General features: G+C 39.9%; 1 protein-coding gene across 2 annotated transcripts in view; it reads right to left on the reverse strand.

Annotated features, from left to right (window-relative positions):
• dennd5a (DENN/MADD domain containing 5A) overlaps positions 1 to 15,097 on the reverse strand; it is a 29,282-nt gene extending 14,185 nt beyond the window's left edge. Inside the window, exons 1-6 of one of the 2 annotated variants that reach the window (XM_068596009.1) lie at positions 14,881 to 15,097; positions 8,106 to 8,177; positions 7,163 to 7,272; positions 5,825 to 6,512; positions 1,022 to 1,209; positions 190 to 501 (exon numbers count right to left, since the gene is read on the reverse strand). In XM_068596009.1, the coding sequence (XP_068452110.1) occupies positions 190 to 501; positions 1,022 to 1,209; positions 5,825 to 6,512; positions 7,163 to 7,272; positions 8,106 to 8,177; positions 14,881 to 14,980 (1,470 nt within the window). In that variant the 5' untranslated portion in view covers positions 14,981 to 15,097. The remainder of the gene's footprint in view (positions 1 to 189; positions 502 to 1,021; positions 1,210 to 5,824; positions 6,513 to 7,162; positions 7,273 to 8,105; positions 8,178 to 14,880) is intronic. The other variant, XM_068596010.1, reaches the window with a different exon arrangement.
• Positions 15,098 to 16,042: the final 945 nt, after the last annotated feature.

Genomic DNA, 16,042 nt, shown 5'->3' on the forward strand with positions numbered 1-16,042 from the left:
ATGTAAGAAAGGAAATTAATTCCAGCTGAAAATATATAAAAATGTAAAAATGATATGTTTGCAAGGCCGTTTTTACTATTTAACTATAATTTCAAAATTTGTTTTAAAGATTGAGTTCCAGGCACAACCAGGTCTGATTCTATATTTGTGCAGTCCACTTTTAATTAATGAGATGACATAATTTCTCACCTTCTCCAGACTCACACCCGTTCTCTTGACCAGAGCCTGCAGTCTGGCAATGGTTTCATTCTCCCTCAGCAGGTAGGAGTTGAGGGGAGAGGCCAGGTTCCCATTGCGCTTGTCAGAGACCATATCAACAGATCGGAAGCTCCGGTACTTAATCTGGGTGTCGCTGGAGTGAATATTCCCCTCTGGAGACATGCCAAAGGACATGAGTATCTCAGAGATCTCCTGAATGAACTCCAGTTTATTGGGAAACTGGGGCAGCTCCTCTGGCAGATCGATGAAATGCTTGTCAATGTCCACAAAACACAAGTTAGCCTGGAAAAAGACAATAAACCAAAAAATGAAGCATGAAAAAAATATATATAAATAATCATACTGAGCTAATGCTAAAATTAGGTATTGCTAACATGTCTAACAAGTTTAACAACAAAGTCCATTTGTATATCCCAATAGAATTATTAGAGCAGCCTTTACATTCATCCAACATGTTTGAGAGCAGGTCACACTTCCTGCGCACGTCTCTGTCTGTGTGAAATGTGAACCAGACAATTGTTCCTAATGAGCAAACTGATGACTGTTTAAAAATGCAGCAAAAAACTGTCCACCTTGGCTTATGTGAGCAGTACAACATGCAGAATGACAATAATTAAACTTCTACTGATTGTAAATACAAAATCTACAATACTGTTCATGCCTCTTGGTACAGTATAGATTAATATAATAATCCTATAATAACAGTTAATTCAGCAGCAATTTACTACAATTTAAAAAGTAAGCAAAACATAAAATATTAAAATAAACCAAATGATGGGGAGGTCATTGGTTGTGTTTATACCTCCTGTGGCAGCTCGAGCTTGGTGCGATCATCCTGTCCGTTGGATTGGAGGCCCATGAGATACGGCACAGGAGCGTCCAGGAAGTGGAGGAGGGAGGCAGGCAGAATGGGAACGTACACATGCTGCCACTGGAAGGGGAACATTAAGGCTGTGATGCTCTCTGCCACCGTCATCAGCCTCTGGTAATCTGTTTTATGCACACACACAAAAAGAGACCAATGGTGAAGGATAAACGGTAACCAAATCAGCGATATGGTCCAGCAGTACAGAGCAAATTTGAGGGTTTATTTTCTGACTTAAAGTAATGAATTACTCTAAAAAATTGTCATGATATTGACAGATCATATATGGTGCAACATGTTCTACTAAATGGTGGTTTCCACAGCACAATCAACAAAATCCCTGCAATGTTAATGACTTGACGACTACTAGTACTACTACTACTACTTACTACGACTACTACTACTACTACTAGTACTAGTAGTAGTAGTCGTAGTAGTAGAGGACTGAAACCCAGAGGGCAGAAATCCGTTTTTGCATGGCTCATAATGGACTGCCTTGCTAACATCGTTAATATTTTATTATCATTGTAAACTATTAAAGTGCATTGTAAGACCAACTCCTGACATTCAAATTCGGAAACAGGTTGCATAACTCTTCCCACAATTTATTCCCCAAAAAGTTTTTCGTCACAATGCCTTTGCCTGATATACGTTGTTCACTCTTCTTGTGCCAGACAACTGCAAACGGCAGAAGAGTTGTGCAACACGTAATTTGACTGTGATCTTTGGAGCTTTGCGCATGCGCGATAAACTTTCAACCTGGATGCGAAGCCTGCCGGTGTGAGCGCTTAGTGGGGAGAAGCTGCTTGTTACAGCATTTGATGCTTGTTGTAAACAGAAGCTACATAACAATACGTGCTTTCACCTCAGGCTTAATCCGTCAACACTGTCTGTTGGTGAGGCTACGGAAGCGCGCGCACACCTACATGAATCACTTAAAAGTAAAAGCAGTGTCTCTGTAAAGCATTAATTTATTTATTTTTTTATGTTTATTTGACCTCACGCAGGCCAGACTGGGAGATCCGTAAGATGCCCAGGTCTGAATTACACCGTCTGGGCAAGATTTAAAACAATAAGCCCCTCCCAATGCAAAAAAATTAAACAAAACATGCAGTTAACGCATGATCAAATAGTTTACACTGTTAAAGGATTGCCAGAATTGTATTAATATGATGTTCTTATTATGTCAAAGTGTTGGAATAAATGTTAAATATTTAACTGCAAAGTAGTAATGTGTGATACTTTTTTTGCATTGAATCATACGGGGATGTTTGCTGAAATGTATTTAATGGCCCTACCAAAAAAAAACTCTGCTGTTTGCTAACAGAAATCACCTGCTGCAATAGCACTGTTTGGCTGAGGTAAAGTACTGAGCGTTTCTGTGTTTGAATCAGGGTTCAGTACAAAGAGAACAGTGTGGAGACAAAGTGGACGAACATGACATGACAAAAGGAAACACCCAACCCTACTAGTGTTAACTCTTTAGCCTGGCTGTCTTTGTTATTTTCTGTTCTGTTGGTGTGGGAGTTCAGTGAAAATCAATGACCAACCTTAAAGGAATTAGCTGTAATGAGCCACAAGCTGTAAGCAGATTTAGGGAGTGGATCTCCAGAAACTGACAGGGCCTGTCCCATAACAAAGACTCCTACAAATGTGCCAAGACATTATTGACATTTTTGACAACCTGAAAAGTCTGCAGGGCTAGACCATCTCATTTAAGTAGTAAGTCCTCTATAAGGCCGTTGTGGCCTGCATTCTTTGGAGGATACAATAAGCAGCAACACAGCTTCAATCAGCTGTCTTTAAAGTACTTTGTCAAGACTCCACAGCAGCACTCCTTCATGTTCAGGGTTGGTATAAATTCAAATATGTTCCCAGCCTTCCTCATTTGCATTCCTGCTTTATCCTGTTGACACTTCTAGGACATTCGTCAGCAGCTCTGCCTCTCCTGTTATGGTGCCAGAATAAATACCATTCCTTCATTTGGTCATGTGCTGGTCCATGAGAAGAGACTCTCACCCAAGCCTGGCCTTCCCCTCTCTCAGCAGGCTTCCTCTCCCCAGGATGGAGACAAGGATACCAACATTATCCATTATTGTTCTAGACCACCAGAACAATAATCCACTTTACCTCAGGTCAAATAGGGTCAAGTACAACTGCTTCTACATACATATATTATAAAATGTGAGAACCGGTAGCAGTTTAGACTTGAAGGGATGCTTGAACTGTTAAGTTTACATACTGAGTGCAAAGTGATGCAGCACAGCGAGCTAAAAATACACTGAACACACAGAAGTGAAACCTCATTCTGTTGTTCTCATCAAACAGCTTATTACACAAAATGTGTTGTGTTTGTTTGACTTATTGCCATGACAGTAATGGAGGCTACTTATTGTTTTTAAACAATTAAAATTCTCAAACTTGTACATCTGTTGTTAAGTAAATTTAGCAGTCTGAGCCAGGTACAAGTAAGGATTATTTTAATTATCGATTCATCTCCAGATTATTTTCTTGATTAATCAATGAGTTTTGTCTTTCAAATGTCAGGGAAATATGTCGACGACAATATCCCAGTGCCCAAGATGACATCTTTATATTTCTTGTTTTGTCCAAACAGTTAAAAAATAAGAAAATAAAAAAAGATTAACATTCACATTTGAGGCAATGATGAGAAAATATGTTGTATTTCCTCTTCAAAGTAGTGATTAATTTAAAGTGTAATAGGTACAGTTTGATCATCTGTGCATGGCTGATTGACAAGCTAGATTATGTATCATAAAGCCACAGCCAATAACACTGTGATGACGGAGATTTAGCTATTTATGCTTTTCACACTTCAGAAACAGTTTTGTCCTTATTTGCGGAGCATCCCTCGCCTGTGTGTGTGTGTGTGTGTGTGTGTGTGTTTAAGTACATCGAGTCTTTTCCAAACAAACCCTCGTATCTTCCCCAGTGGAAGATTGCCAGGGCTTAATTCTACACAACACCCTGAACACATTCTGCAGTGATCAGCCTCATGGGGGTAAAAAGAGGCATGATGTCACTTCCAGCCAATAATAATCATCCTGCATCATTGCCATCCTCCCTGTCTCTGGGTTGCCTAGCAACACCACAACTTTCCCCCCTTAAGAGCTTCTCTCCCCCGGCCCCTGGCTTTTTGTAAACCATTTGCCTTCTCTTGCGATTGTAATGGATCCAATCACCACACCAGACCCAGCATCCTTAAATGATTTCCTTGTTTCTCCACACACACACACACACACGCACGCACACGCACACGCACACACACACACACACACACACACACACACACACACGGGAATCTTTACCGAGCAGTTACTACCCCTGAATAAATACAAACAGGGATCAGGCTGTCTCGGACTGCCAAATATTATCACATATATATTATAAAATGCAGTAACTGATTGTGTCTTGCTTAAAGGATGAATCACAAAGAATCACCACAATAGGCTTGCATAGCCGAGTAGCACATATGTGCACAAAAGATTAACATTACATACAGAAACACATGTTTAAATGTGAGGTAGAGTGGGCTGCCTGTGACGGGTATGGGGACCGACATTTACACAGGCTGGTCCTCACAGGCTGGTCCTCACACTAAAAGGAAACACTCAACAGGTTATGTAACCTCTTGGATAATAGTACCGCCATGCATATCAAACATGTGTCCTTGCCTTAAGGCCAGCACTTCTGTTCCTTTAAAACAACCATCCAGCAATTTTGGACCCAAATGTTTCTGTATTTAGGCACATAGAGGGATTATGAAGTAGTGTAGCGACATACTATTATTGTTGTACGCTGTGCAATTTTTGCGTCTTGGATTTTAGGTGAAAGAGAGCATGAAAGGGATGTTACATAAAGAGATCAGCAGCCAAATTGATTTGTTTTGGCCATTGAAGACTATAGTGTTTCCAATAATCCCTTGTGAATTAAGTAACACACTCTATTCAAATTGAACCAAGAACCCCCCCATCCCCATCCCCAAAAAAGGTTAATGAATAAATACTTTTTTAAAGTTTACAACATTTCTAAGCTTTTGGAGGACCAACAAGGATATTCTAACGGAGCCAAAATACTCGGTCAGAAGTGCCTCGGAAATACCAGCTCCCACCCCATGAGAACGAAGTGTGCTAAAACTATGGTCACTTTTCGTAAAGGACAGTCCCACATTCACACTAAATTTACATAGTGATTGGCCAGTGGGGAGGAAATCCTTCTATCTCCAGTTTTTTCCCTTTTTGACACAGAAATGTATTACACTTTTCATGTGAACAATGTGTGACACTATGAATGTCTACCAGGAGAGACCGTCTGAAAATGTAAGATCATTTTTTAAACAATATACCGTCTCACCTCACTCTATGATAGCCATCTTTTTTTTAAAATAGTAATTCTATCCATCCGAAATGTTTATGTAACCATCAGGTCACCAGACAATATCCAGTCTTATGACATGACACTGATGGGTCTCCCAGCTGCAGACACATCTCTTGGGACAGCCTTGATCCAATTTGTCAGAAACATGTATAGTGTTAATAAATTGTGTCCAAACTACACAGGATTTCATGTTAGCCCGGCTAATTAATTTTTTTATGTTTTTAAATATGATTGTAATGTCAGTAAGATACATAGGTAGTCGTAATCAATACAGCCTAATGGGACAGGATGCTGAAGGCGACGTGAAACATTGAGTGTAACAGTTGCAGGATGACTACTTACGTTGTGAGTAGAGCAGTATCTGCATCTCGAGTAGGGCACAGGTGAACAGCTGAAGAACGTTTTCTACACCGAGCAGATTAAACATTTCACCAATGGGAAAGTCAAAGAGTGGCAGCTCAGATGTGCTCGGCCTCTGGCACACAACAGGCCCGTACACGCCTGAGAATTTGAGGGAACGCCCAGAGGGTGGCAGGGGCACCTCATAGAGGATGTTGTAGATGAAGCTCTCCAGCGGGAGGGGTGGGGGCTGGGGGGAAGACACAGCCTGGTAAAGCTGCTGCAGCACCTTCCTGCAGGCCTGAGGGAAGGCCATGGGTGTTATTAGGCAGATGCACTTTGACACGTACAGCGTGTCACGACTGATGTCATACGAGTTGAAGCGCTGCAGGCGGGAGATTGCTGGTGCGGCGTGGAGCACAGGACGTGTCTGGGGGTGGTGGTGTTGTCGATGGGCTTCGGGTCCCGGTGGTGAGGTGGGAGTGTGCAAGATGTCATACTGCTCTGCGTTGTGCATGTGGTAAAGAGTCTGCATGGCACTGCAGATCTGCTTACTGGTCACCTCCTCAAAGAAGGTGAGGGCAAAGCCGTAAGTCCGAGAGCCGTCCTCTCTGGTGATAATATAGGAGTGGAACTGAGGCTCTCGAGAATCAACCTGCGTCCTGAATGCCAGACCCTTTGGCATACAGAGCTGTGAGAGGATGGAGAGGAAAGGCATCAGAGGGTTGAGGAAAGGGAAAAGTGAAGGAGACATCAGACAACAGTACAACAGACCTCAAAAGGCAGTGTTATTTTACACAATTTATTTGCTTTTTTCTGAGAGTTAGACGAGAAGATCGACACCACTTTCTGACATGAGAATGGTTTCGAACAGCTAAAACTCATGGGAATGAAAGCGTATTTCCACAAAACAAAATTGTGACAGATTTGTCTTTTATAATATTGCAACACGGAAACTCATAAAACAATCAACTTAATTTGCATTTATCATTTTCAATAGAAATAAAATGTGCAATAAGAGTTATTCTGTCTGTATAAATAATATTTAAGTTATTGTGGATACTTTACTGTTTTTTGTATAAATATTTTGTATTGCTTATTTGCAATACTTGTTTTGATCTTGTTTCTTTTTACTATGTCTGTTGTGAGCAATATACCCTATACTGCTGTAAATTGTGTAAATGTACTTGCTGCAGGACTAATAAAGGATTATCTTATATCAAGATTAAATGGAAAAACATTCATATTACTTTTGTAAAGCTGATTTCAAGCCTATCTCCCAGCCATGCCATTATTCGTAAAAGATATGATGGTAATAATATATCTGTGTAGAGATTATACCATGCCCACTGCATCCTGGTCAAATGGATTCCACTCGACATTGTCTGGATAATGTGCCAGGACTTTGGATTTAAAGGTTCTCCGTAATGGACTCTGCTCAAAATTCTCACCTGAAAGTGAAACAAAACAGAGAGAGAAAAACAAAAGAAAAAAGGAGACAAACAGTTAGCACAGGTTTCCTGGTGAAGATGGAGACGCAGAAGAACAATTTGATCAGAAGCAGGTTAAAAGGGCCAGGAGCAACTCCAGAGAAAAGAGCAAGTCAGCATATTGGTCTTGAAAGGAAGATTGTATTGCACTATATAAAGCTGTCATCTGCACCTAACAAAATAAAATATTCAAAAAAGGAAGCATCTTATACTTCAAAATAGATGATTTACTTTATGAATCGTAATGCTTTCTGACAGCTTTTATGGCAATACAATGGAACACACAAAACAACCAATCATAGAATGCTTAAAAAAAATAAAAAAAGAGTTGATTTGAACCTGGAATAAAGCAGAAGTGAAGCACACACCAAGGCAGTACTGAGAAGTCATTCAAGTGTAGGGGGAGAGTAAACACTGGCCAAGCAATGCCAGCGCAGGCAGCACTGGATATTTGTGTGTGTGTGTGTGTGTGTGTGTGTGTGTGTGTGTGTGTGTGTGTGTGTGTGTGAGTGTGAGAGAGAGAAACAGAAGCGGTGATTGTCAAACATCAGCTCATTGTTCAGCTGCTGCTGAAGGATGCGAGGGAGGAGGAAACAAGAAAAAATAGGGAGCGCAAAAAAGAAAGCCCCCACACCTATGCAGAAAATAACTGAGAAATTCAAAATTTAAAATAACATAAAGGGATTGTGAATAAAAAAAAAGATTAAAAAAAAAGGTGTGCTAGGTTGAATGTTGAAGGGTTAAAGCTGAGCAAAGGTTAAGAGGGGGAGGAGTGTGTGTAGTGGGAGGGTTACCTTCATTTTCCCCCGCCAAATTTCCTCTGGCCCCATCTCTGAATTTAGTAGCCTCTATATACTGGCATAAAGCTACACAACAAATAAAACAAAAAATGTAATTAAAAGCCTGCTTCTGGATGGTTACAGCATCACCTCTCAGTCTGTGCAGACACATCCTGACAGCCACCTGCTCTGAGAGCAAGCTGCCCACAGACGCACACATTTGTGCGCCTCTGTCAGGTGGGTATGCTGACTCAAGTCAGGCTGTAGGGTCACGATACAGCATTTATGCGTGTTGTAGTTTCCGCTTCTTCTGGAGATCATGCAAATCCATACTGCTCCGATATGGATCATATTCTCACCACAGAGTCCACAGCCATGCGATCAGCTGTGTGATGCTGCATAGTGACGCTTGGAGCTAAATGATAATGTCTGCATGCACACATGCCCACAACGATAACGCAATCATGCAGATTTGAACAGGAATAATGTTGAGCATGTTCGCATCTTAGTTAAAACATTAGTAACATTTGCGAAGTAGCACTAAACAGTGAGTACAGATGAGGCTAAAGGGAAAGTCATGAGTGTTGCAGGCAGTAGATCGGAATTACTGAACATTTATTTAAAATTCACCTATTTGTTATCGTTCTTTTGTGCCACAGACAGACAGAGGGGAAGGAAATGAGAAACTTACACCATCTTGGATTTAGTCGTTTTATGGGATTTCTTACTCATATTTCATGATTTTTAAAAAGATGGTATGTAGAGCATCATTTTTAGAAAGGAATAATGTGACATATCAATACATTTTCAATATTTTGCCCTTTTGAGAAAACGCTTCTCAAGCTGTGGCAAATCAGTAAAAGATGTGTATCCCATCACTAGACAGTCATGAGGTTTACTGAATGAATGGCTGCTCTTGTGTTGCAGACTGACCCGAGCTGGGCCAAATTATCTAACATTTTACATAAAAACCAGCCTTTATGCAACCGAGCAATGCTTTTTGCTGTTCCTTCTCCATGCATGACATTTACCAAACACCAATGAAACAGCCCTGCTAGCAAAAACACATTCATGCAGCATATCAAAGCAAAATGGGAGCTGAGTAACACAGGACATCGACTCTTTTCTTCCCTGATGATTACATTAAGTCTCACTTTTGCTTGAACAAGACAAAATATTACATTTTTAAAAGCATTTATTGAGAATTTGAAGTAAAGAGTTTTACTTTCATAAACAGGTTACAAGGGATGGGGAAAGTATTATCCAGTTCCTTATTATTTTTTTGACATTATTTAACTAGGATGGCTCCAGAATGTTTATAAACTCTGTCCGGATGAAGTCACGTATTGCAGTGAAGTAAGGATACAGGTTGTTTTACTAAACCAACAAACAATAATTTCAAAGTAATCACATGTTTAAGTATTATAGCAACAGGTAATTTCAATTTACATAAATCTGCACACAGTAAACTCTAAACTACCACATGAAAGTCTGTTGATTGTTGAAATCATACAGTAATTATCCCAGCATTTGTCAGCAGCACATTTCAAGAAAAAAGCACTAAATATAAGGAAAGCTTTGCCTTGTTTTAAGAAGCCTACATCTATGTAAATTTACAAAACGATAAGAATATAAATTAACAAAAAGGTGTCCTTTATGGTGTCGCTCAAGACGACGTGATTATGTTTCTGAAAAAACAAAAGACTACACGACGCTAAGGTTTGTCACCTTCTTTTCAACTGCCGATTACATGTACAACAATTATTGGTTACTTTAAGAAATGTTGTGTTTGGTGCGCATATATATATATATATATATATATATATATATATATATATATATATATATATATATATATATATATATATATATATATATATATATATATAGACGAGTGTCGTCCCGAGGCGAGGCAGCTACTATGTAATTAGCACTAATTATCAGGTGAAGATGTTAGTTTAAAGAAGTAGCACCTGTGCAGCCTGAGCGGAAACAGCTGTGACCGTCGAGCGCAGGGATAGCTGCTGAGCATATAAAACACTCGTCTAAATGAGCACCAACAAACTCGACAGTGATTGAAAACATGATTGGATCTGTCACTTTGCAACCAAATGGCCGGTGACGTGTTGAGCGCGTGGACCGGTAGTTGTGGGAGGAGAGCGTCAAGCAGCTCTGGCTCCTCACCACTTTCCCTCATCCTGTAAGCCAGGGACCACCCACAGCTCTGCACCCCTCCTGTGCTCATACACCCTCACAGCTACTGTTGCTCAGCCCACCAGGCGCACACATAAACAGACGTACCTCTCCGACTAAAAATCTACACTAGCACGACTCGACCGCCCGCAGCTGAATGCGGTGAAGGCGCCGCTAATGCTTCAAAACATCTCAGCAGCAATGACATCAACGCTTATTCTCCCAGAGGATCCAGAGGACCCAGCACTGACAGGACAAAATAGCTCACTCTCGGCTTCAACTCACAGCCTTCACGGCTTGCACTCCCAATAGAAACAATGGGGTTTCTTTTTCAATAGGAAGGATAGCAAAAGCGAAAGGATAACAAATACTTTCTTCAATATTTGTTTTTTCGGTACAGTGGAGGAAAGGTTTCTGAACGGGCACTTTACTGAAAAGTGGCAGGCTGACGTCGCTGTCTTTCCCCATTCATTAGCGGGATATCATTTGCAAGCCGGCTGCCAAAAATACTAGCTTTCAGGTTCAGGACAAAAATGTGTTTATGTAACTATATCATGTAGCTATAGTATAATTCATTCAAAATGCAAATAAGAAATCATCTCGGAAATTATTTTCTTGCCAAAGAACCTGCTACAAAACACCAAGAATAACAAAGGAAAACGTTTAAGATCAATAGTATTCTTTGGTTGCAAAGCAGATGCGCTGTATATTGATATTACTTATATTCGGACAAACCAATATCTACAGCTAAAGGGAGAGTGTATGTGGCTGCCTCCAGAAAAAGTGCTGCACACAGAGTCTTCTTTTTAAGCTCTGTGCAAAAAAAGTGTTATGTTATTACTGTTGCTTCCCCACTACCACTCGAAGGCCGACAGGTTAAAAAACTATAAAACCCATAAGTCTCGTCCACCATTGCTATTGAGAAGGAGCCAGTGACACCGAATCTAAAAGTAAACTGATTAAAGCTGCAGATCTTACACCTTAATCCTGAGCTTCCATCACTGTCAGTCATTACATCATTAGTTAGAGCCCTATGAGCCACAACTTTCTCCGAGCCTATTCATGGTCATGGTAATCATTCTGTGTGTAAAGATCAAGAAACACTGCACCCGCAAAGCCCTGTGAACTTTGTAATGAATCTTTAAACTGCATTTAAAATGTCCCCGATACATTTTCAAGCAGATTTTTTAAGTACTTACAGGAGAGCCTTTATTGGCCTGTAAATAAACAACCTCGTGAAAATATGCCCACATTATGCACTTGAAGCCAGCTTCAGCCATACAACCTCATTTGTTTGCTGAGCAGGATTGGGGGAGAGAGGCTGCCTGGGAAATTCTAAAGGAAATTTAGCATTTGAATAAGTGGAGCCTGTGTGCGAGTGTACTTATGTCTCTCAGCTGCCTGTGTTTCCAGGGTTATACATATGCTAATCAGAACCTCGCTGTGCTGGCAAACCATGTGCTAAAAGAAAGTTTTGGTCGTTTCTTTGTGTTTTACTGTACATGAATCACAATTGCATCATATTAAAAATTAAGAACACAATATAGTTTTGTTACATAACTAGATTACCAAAACACGAGAGGTTGATTTGGATGATTACAATAATGTATATGTGAGTACGGCCCCTAAAATATCATCCTTATAAAAAAAATTTAAGATGGCATGTTTTTATTAACAAAACGTTTGACTAGTCTTTTAATTACAGCCAAGGCAAGCTTTTGTATATTTTATAGGTACAGTTATGTACTAATCTACCCACACATGAAAGATATCTGAAAGTCTCCTGTGTTAACAAACATTTAAAGTATTGTGTGAAAAAGAACATGAACCCACTAAAACTAAAAAAACAGAAGAAATACTCATCACAAGTACAGATTAATTTATGCACAAAGAAATCACTTTATCTAACAGTTAATAATGATGCAAAAGAAGTTTGAGGTATAGCAGACATTGAGCTGACATTATCATAATGTAACCTGCAACAATGGAAGTTCCACACCATTTCCTCTCTCGACAACTTAAACTGAAAGTCAATAAGGGCAAGCCCCTAACCTCTTTCTCTAGTAAACAGCAGCAACGTGCAGTAAGTAGGACAGCGGCAGGGAAGTTTGACCACATTGCCTCAGTTTCTGTGCAAGCTTTGAACTGGGTGCGTTTTTGTCTTGTCAGAAAGACCTCAAAGAACCATGATCACACCCTCGAAGGCAGAGTATAATAAAATATGAAAATATCTCGTTCAATGCTATTGGAGCCATTTGAAAGATGAGAGGGGAAGACAATCAACAGGACATTTTATAAAAACCAAACATTTCCCTGAATAAATTAAAAAAATAGGTTTATTTATTTGTCTTTTGCAACAACAACAAAAACATAAGCTCAAGCTGTCAAAAAAGCAAGAAGTTGCCTTCTTCCTTTTGCTGCCACTCATTGCACAAAGCCACATTTTGAAGAAAGATAATCATACACTATGTTTTTCTCTCTTACTGATGCAAGGCTGACATTTTTAGAAGTATTCACTCTCTTTAACATCTTCAAAAAGCTTACTTAAGTGTTGAGATGGACTTCGACTGGTTAACTACATACATCTGTGCTCAGAACAGAACAGAGCATGTTCTTGAACTTCTATTCATTTTGTGAATTTTGAATACATTTGAACTTAACTTGTAAAAAAAAAAAAAACTGATTAAAAAGAATGTTAAAAAAGAAAAAAGGAAGTAAAGGGCTTGAGTCTCTAAGACCTAAAATGATTCATTGCTATGTTATTTACTCAAAGGAGGAAATAACTTTCTTTCAACCACAGCTAAGTCTACAAGTGTCTCACTACTTCCCTCGCTACAGTAAATCACACTTAAAATAGGGATTAAAACAGACTATTCTCTGAACAGCAGTTGCAGAAGAACCTCCCCCCCCAACATTAGTAAAAAACAAATCAGTAAAAATGCCCTCATAATTGAACTGTTGTCTAAAACAGAGTAGTGACCCGGTCAGGAAGAGCTTACACCTTTACACTCACAACAGGCTTTAGGCTTATTATTGTGAGTAGATTTGCACTTGAATAGTTTGCCTGGCTGCAGCTTCTCGACCATCAATAAGAACAAGTATTTATAGTTATTCTTCTTAAAGTGAAATACACAACATTTGAATTTAAAGGCAATGACGAGTATATCACTTGAGTTGAACTATATTATGTCTTTGTTGACCAGTTTTTCCTGAGGATATGAGTTAGCAGTCGGGGCTGCTGTTCGAAACCCTGACATTATTTGGTCGGGGAAATATGTTGGAGTTGCTAGATATTTACATGCACCTAAAAGATTGCCAGTGTCAAAAGCCCAAAAACTATTATTTAGCAAATCAACTCCCACCTCTAGCAATATCTTAGATCGATATTGATTTACAAGATGGTAAATAGAGTCTCCAACACTAAGCGGGGATAAAGTCTTCTGTCGGATCATAAGTGCCTGACATCACCGTGGACTTCCCTCAGAAAATCAAAGTTAACCGAGTCATCGCAATCCTTAAAACACAGGCAGGACCAAATACTTTATCATTTGTTATATCTAAAGTTATATGGATATAATCATCTCTCAGAGTATATGTGATTTTTATATTGAAATATCAATATATATCATGGTAAAGTAAATTACTTAAACACATGGCATATAAAGAAAGAGGATCATATTGATATAAACTCGTACTAAAATAAAGAGTTTCCTCAATGACAAACCCAGAAATATTAAAAGGGATAACATTATAGTCAACTGTATGACAAAATGTCTAAAAATAGACACATTCATATAGCCTGGTTTGCATTGTCATATTGGCTGATTCTCTCTCTCTCTCTCTGACAGAAGAATCACACTAGATCCAGGTGTGTCAAAGCATATTGTGCTCTTTGTAAGGTCAATTAATGTTTAAACTATTTATATTTATTTGTGAAGAGAAGGGTGTGCCTTGGAAGGAGGTTCCTTGAGGAGGATGCTCGCATGCACGATGTGGCTCTCTGGTGGATGATCAGGATGTTAGGGGTCGATGGGGGGCTACACATGCCCCCCAAGGGCATCTGTTAATGCGCCCATGTGTATCGCTACCTGACCTCCTCTAAATAACCCGGTGACAGTTGGATCCACTGTGCCAACGTCCTCGGGTGAAATTACATTATATCCGTGTTACACATAATCAAACAACGCCAATGTGTGAATGCACTACAGAAAAGTGTTACTCCCATTAGATATGCATCACTGCGCAGAATCAATATCAACACATTTTAAACAGTATACAAATGCATGGGAGGAGGAGAGGGGCCAGGAATTAATGTCAGCGCGGTAAAGAGAGCCAACAGTAATCCTCCTCATCGAGCAGCATCTAATACGTTACCGGGCGGAGAGGAGGCGAGCTAGGCCCGGACGCTGTGTCCACAGCCGACGTTAACAACCGATATTAGACGACACACGGTTAAATAAACGACAGGCGCGTTCATAAACAGTAACGGCGTATTATTAACGCTGACATTACATTATAACATTATAACACCCCTTCCTTCCTTCCGTATTTGCTCCAGCATCAACCCCGACATTTACCCAAAGGCTAAATTGCTTACCGGACAGTTCGTCGGGTTCCAGCCCGCTTTCGGTGTCGAGTCCGCAGACCACAAAGTAGTCTGCGAACCGGCAAGAACCGGAGCTGAAGCCGGTGGTCATTTTGAGACTGGCCCGATGATATCTTTATCCCCCCAACAGGGAGCATATTAAAGGGACTCAGAGAAGTGCTTTCTCTCTGCCATCACGGTGCTACGTTACTGCAAAGCTCGGAAATCAGTACCAACACCAAGCTGGCCTGTTCGTTAACAGCAACGGCTGTGATACTTCCGCCCGGAATCCTTCACAATAAAACGTCGTTTACGCAATAGACGAGAAACTTTCCTACCGAACCACAAAAAGTACTGCCTTTGGCCTCTATTATTATTGAATATGTGTTTTTTCCATCTGTGCGTAGCTTTAAAATATATCCATAATAAAATATAACAAGTACAAGTGTATATATAAAAGGATTGGTATTGTATGTATACCTATTCTGAACATAATATATACGATTCAAGGATAATGTGTTGTCATTATGCAACACAGGGATGCTCACCGAAATGCCCTTGTATCCAATTTGCGACATGACAAAAACAGTAAAAGCAGCAACAACAAAAACGTCAAGAAAACATTGTCCATTAACTTGGACAATATTTGAGCACCAAGCATCGGTGATGTAAATACATAGTCCTCGTCCCACTGGAGTCCTGCACTTTATATCCACCAATCAAGTGCAGCTTCATTTAGGATGACCGATTAAGGTCTCTCTTAAGATGTCGGCACAGGCGTCACCGACAACTCTTCACTAGGTTCGCGTGAAGTCTTATTTCATCCATTATATTTGTCTGCCACCATTCGTCAGACTTGCATATTCTGCCATATTTATACCATTAATGATATTTTGAGTCTGACCTCTGAACAATATCCATGTGATGTAATAAATAATAACATAATATTTCATCCAACTTTTGAAGTTGAGAAAATTGTCTTATTTTGTAGGAAGTATTCATTACTTCCGACTTCGTTCGAGCTACACTTTACACATCCATAGAAATCAGAGCGTTGCAGTCGAAATGCATTGTGGTCCATCAACACCACAACAGCTGTAATCATCTGCCTTGAAACCGAACATTAACACAATTATGAACCTGACAGAGATGTAATCTTAACCTGCTCGGCAGC

Source organism: Clinocottus analis, unplaced genomic scaffold (genome assembly GCF_023055335.1).
Source record: "Clinocottus analis isolate CAN_PGR_092001 unplaced genomic scaffold, fCliAna1.0.p SCAF_33, whole genome shotgun sequence".
NCBI classification, from domain to species: Eukaryota; Metazoa; Chordata; class Actinopteri; order Perciformes; family Cottidae; genus Clinocottus; species Clinocottus analis.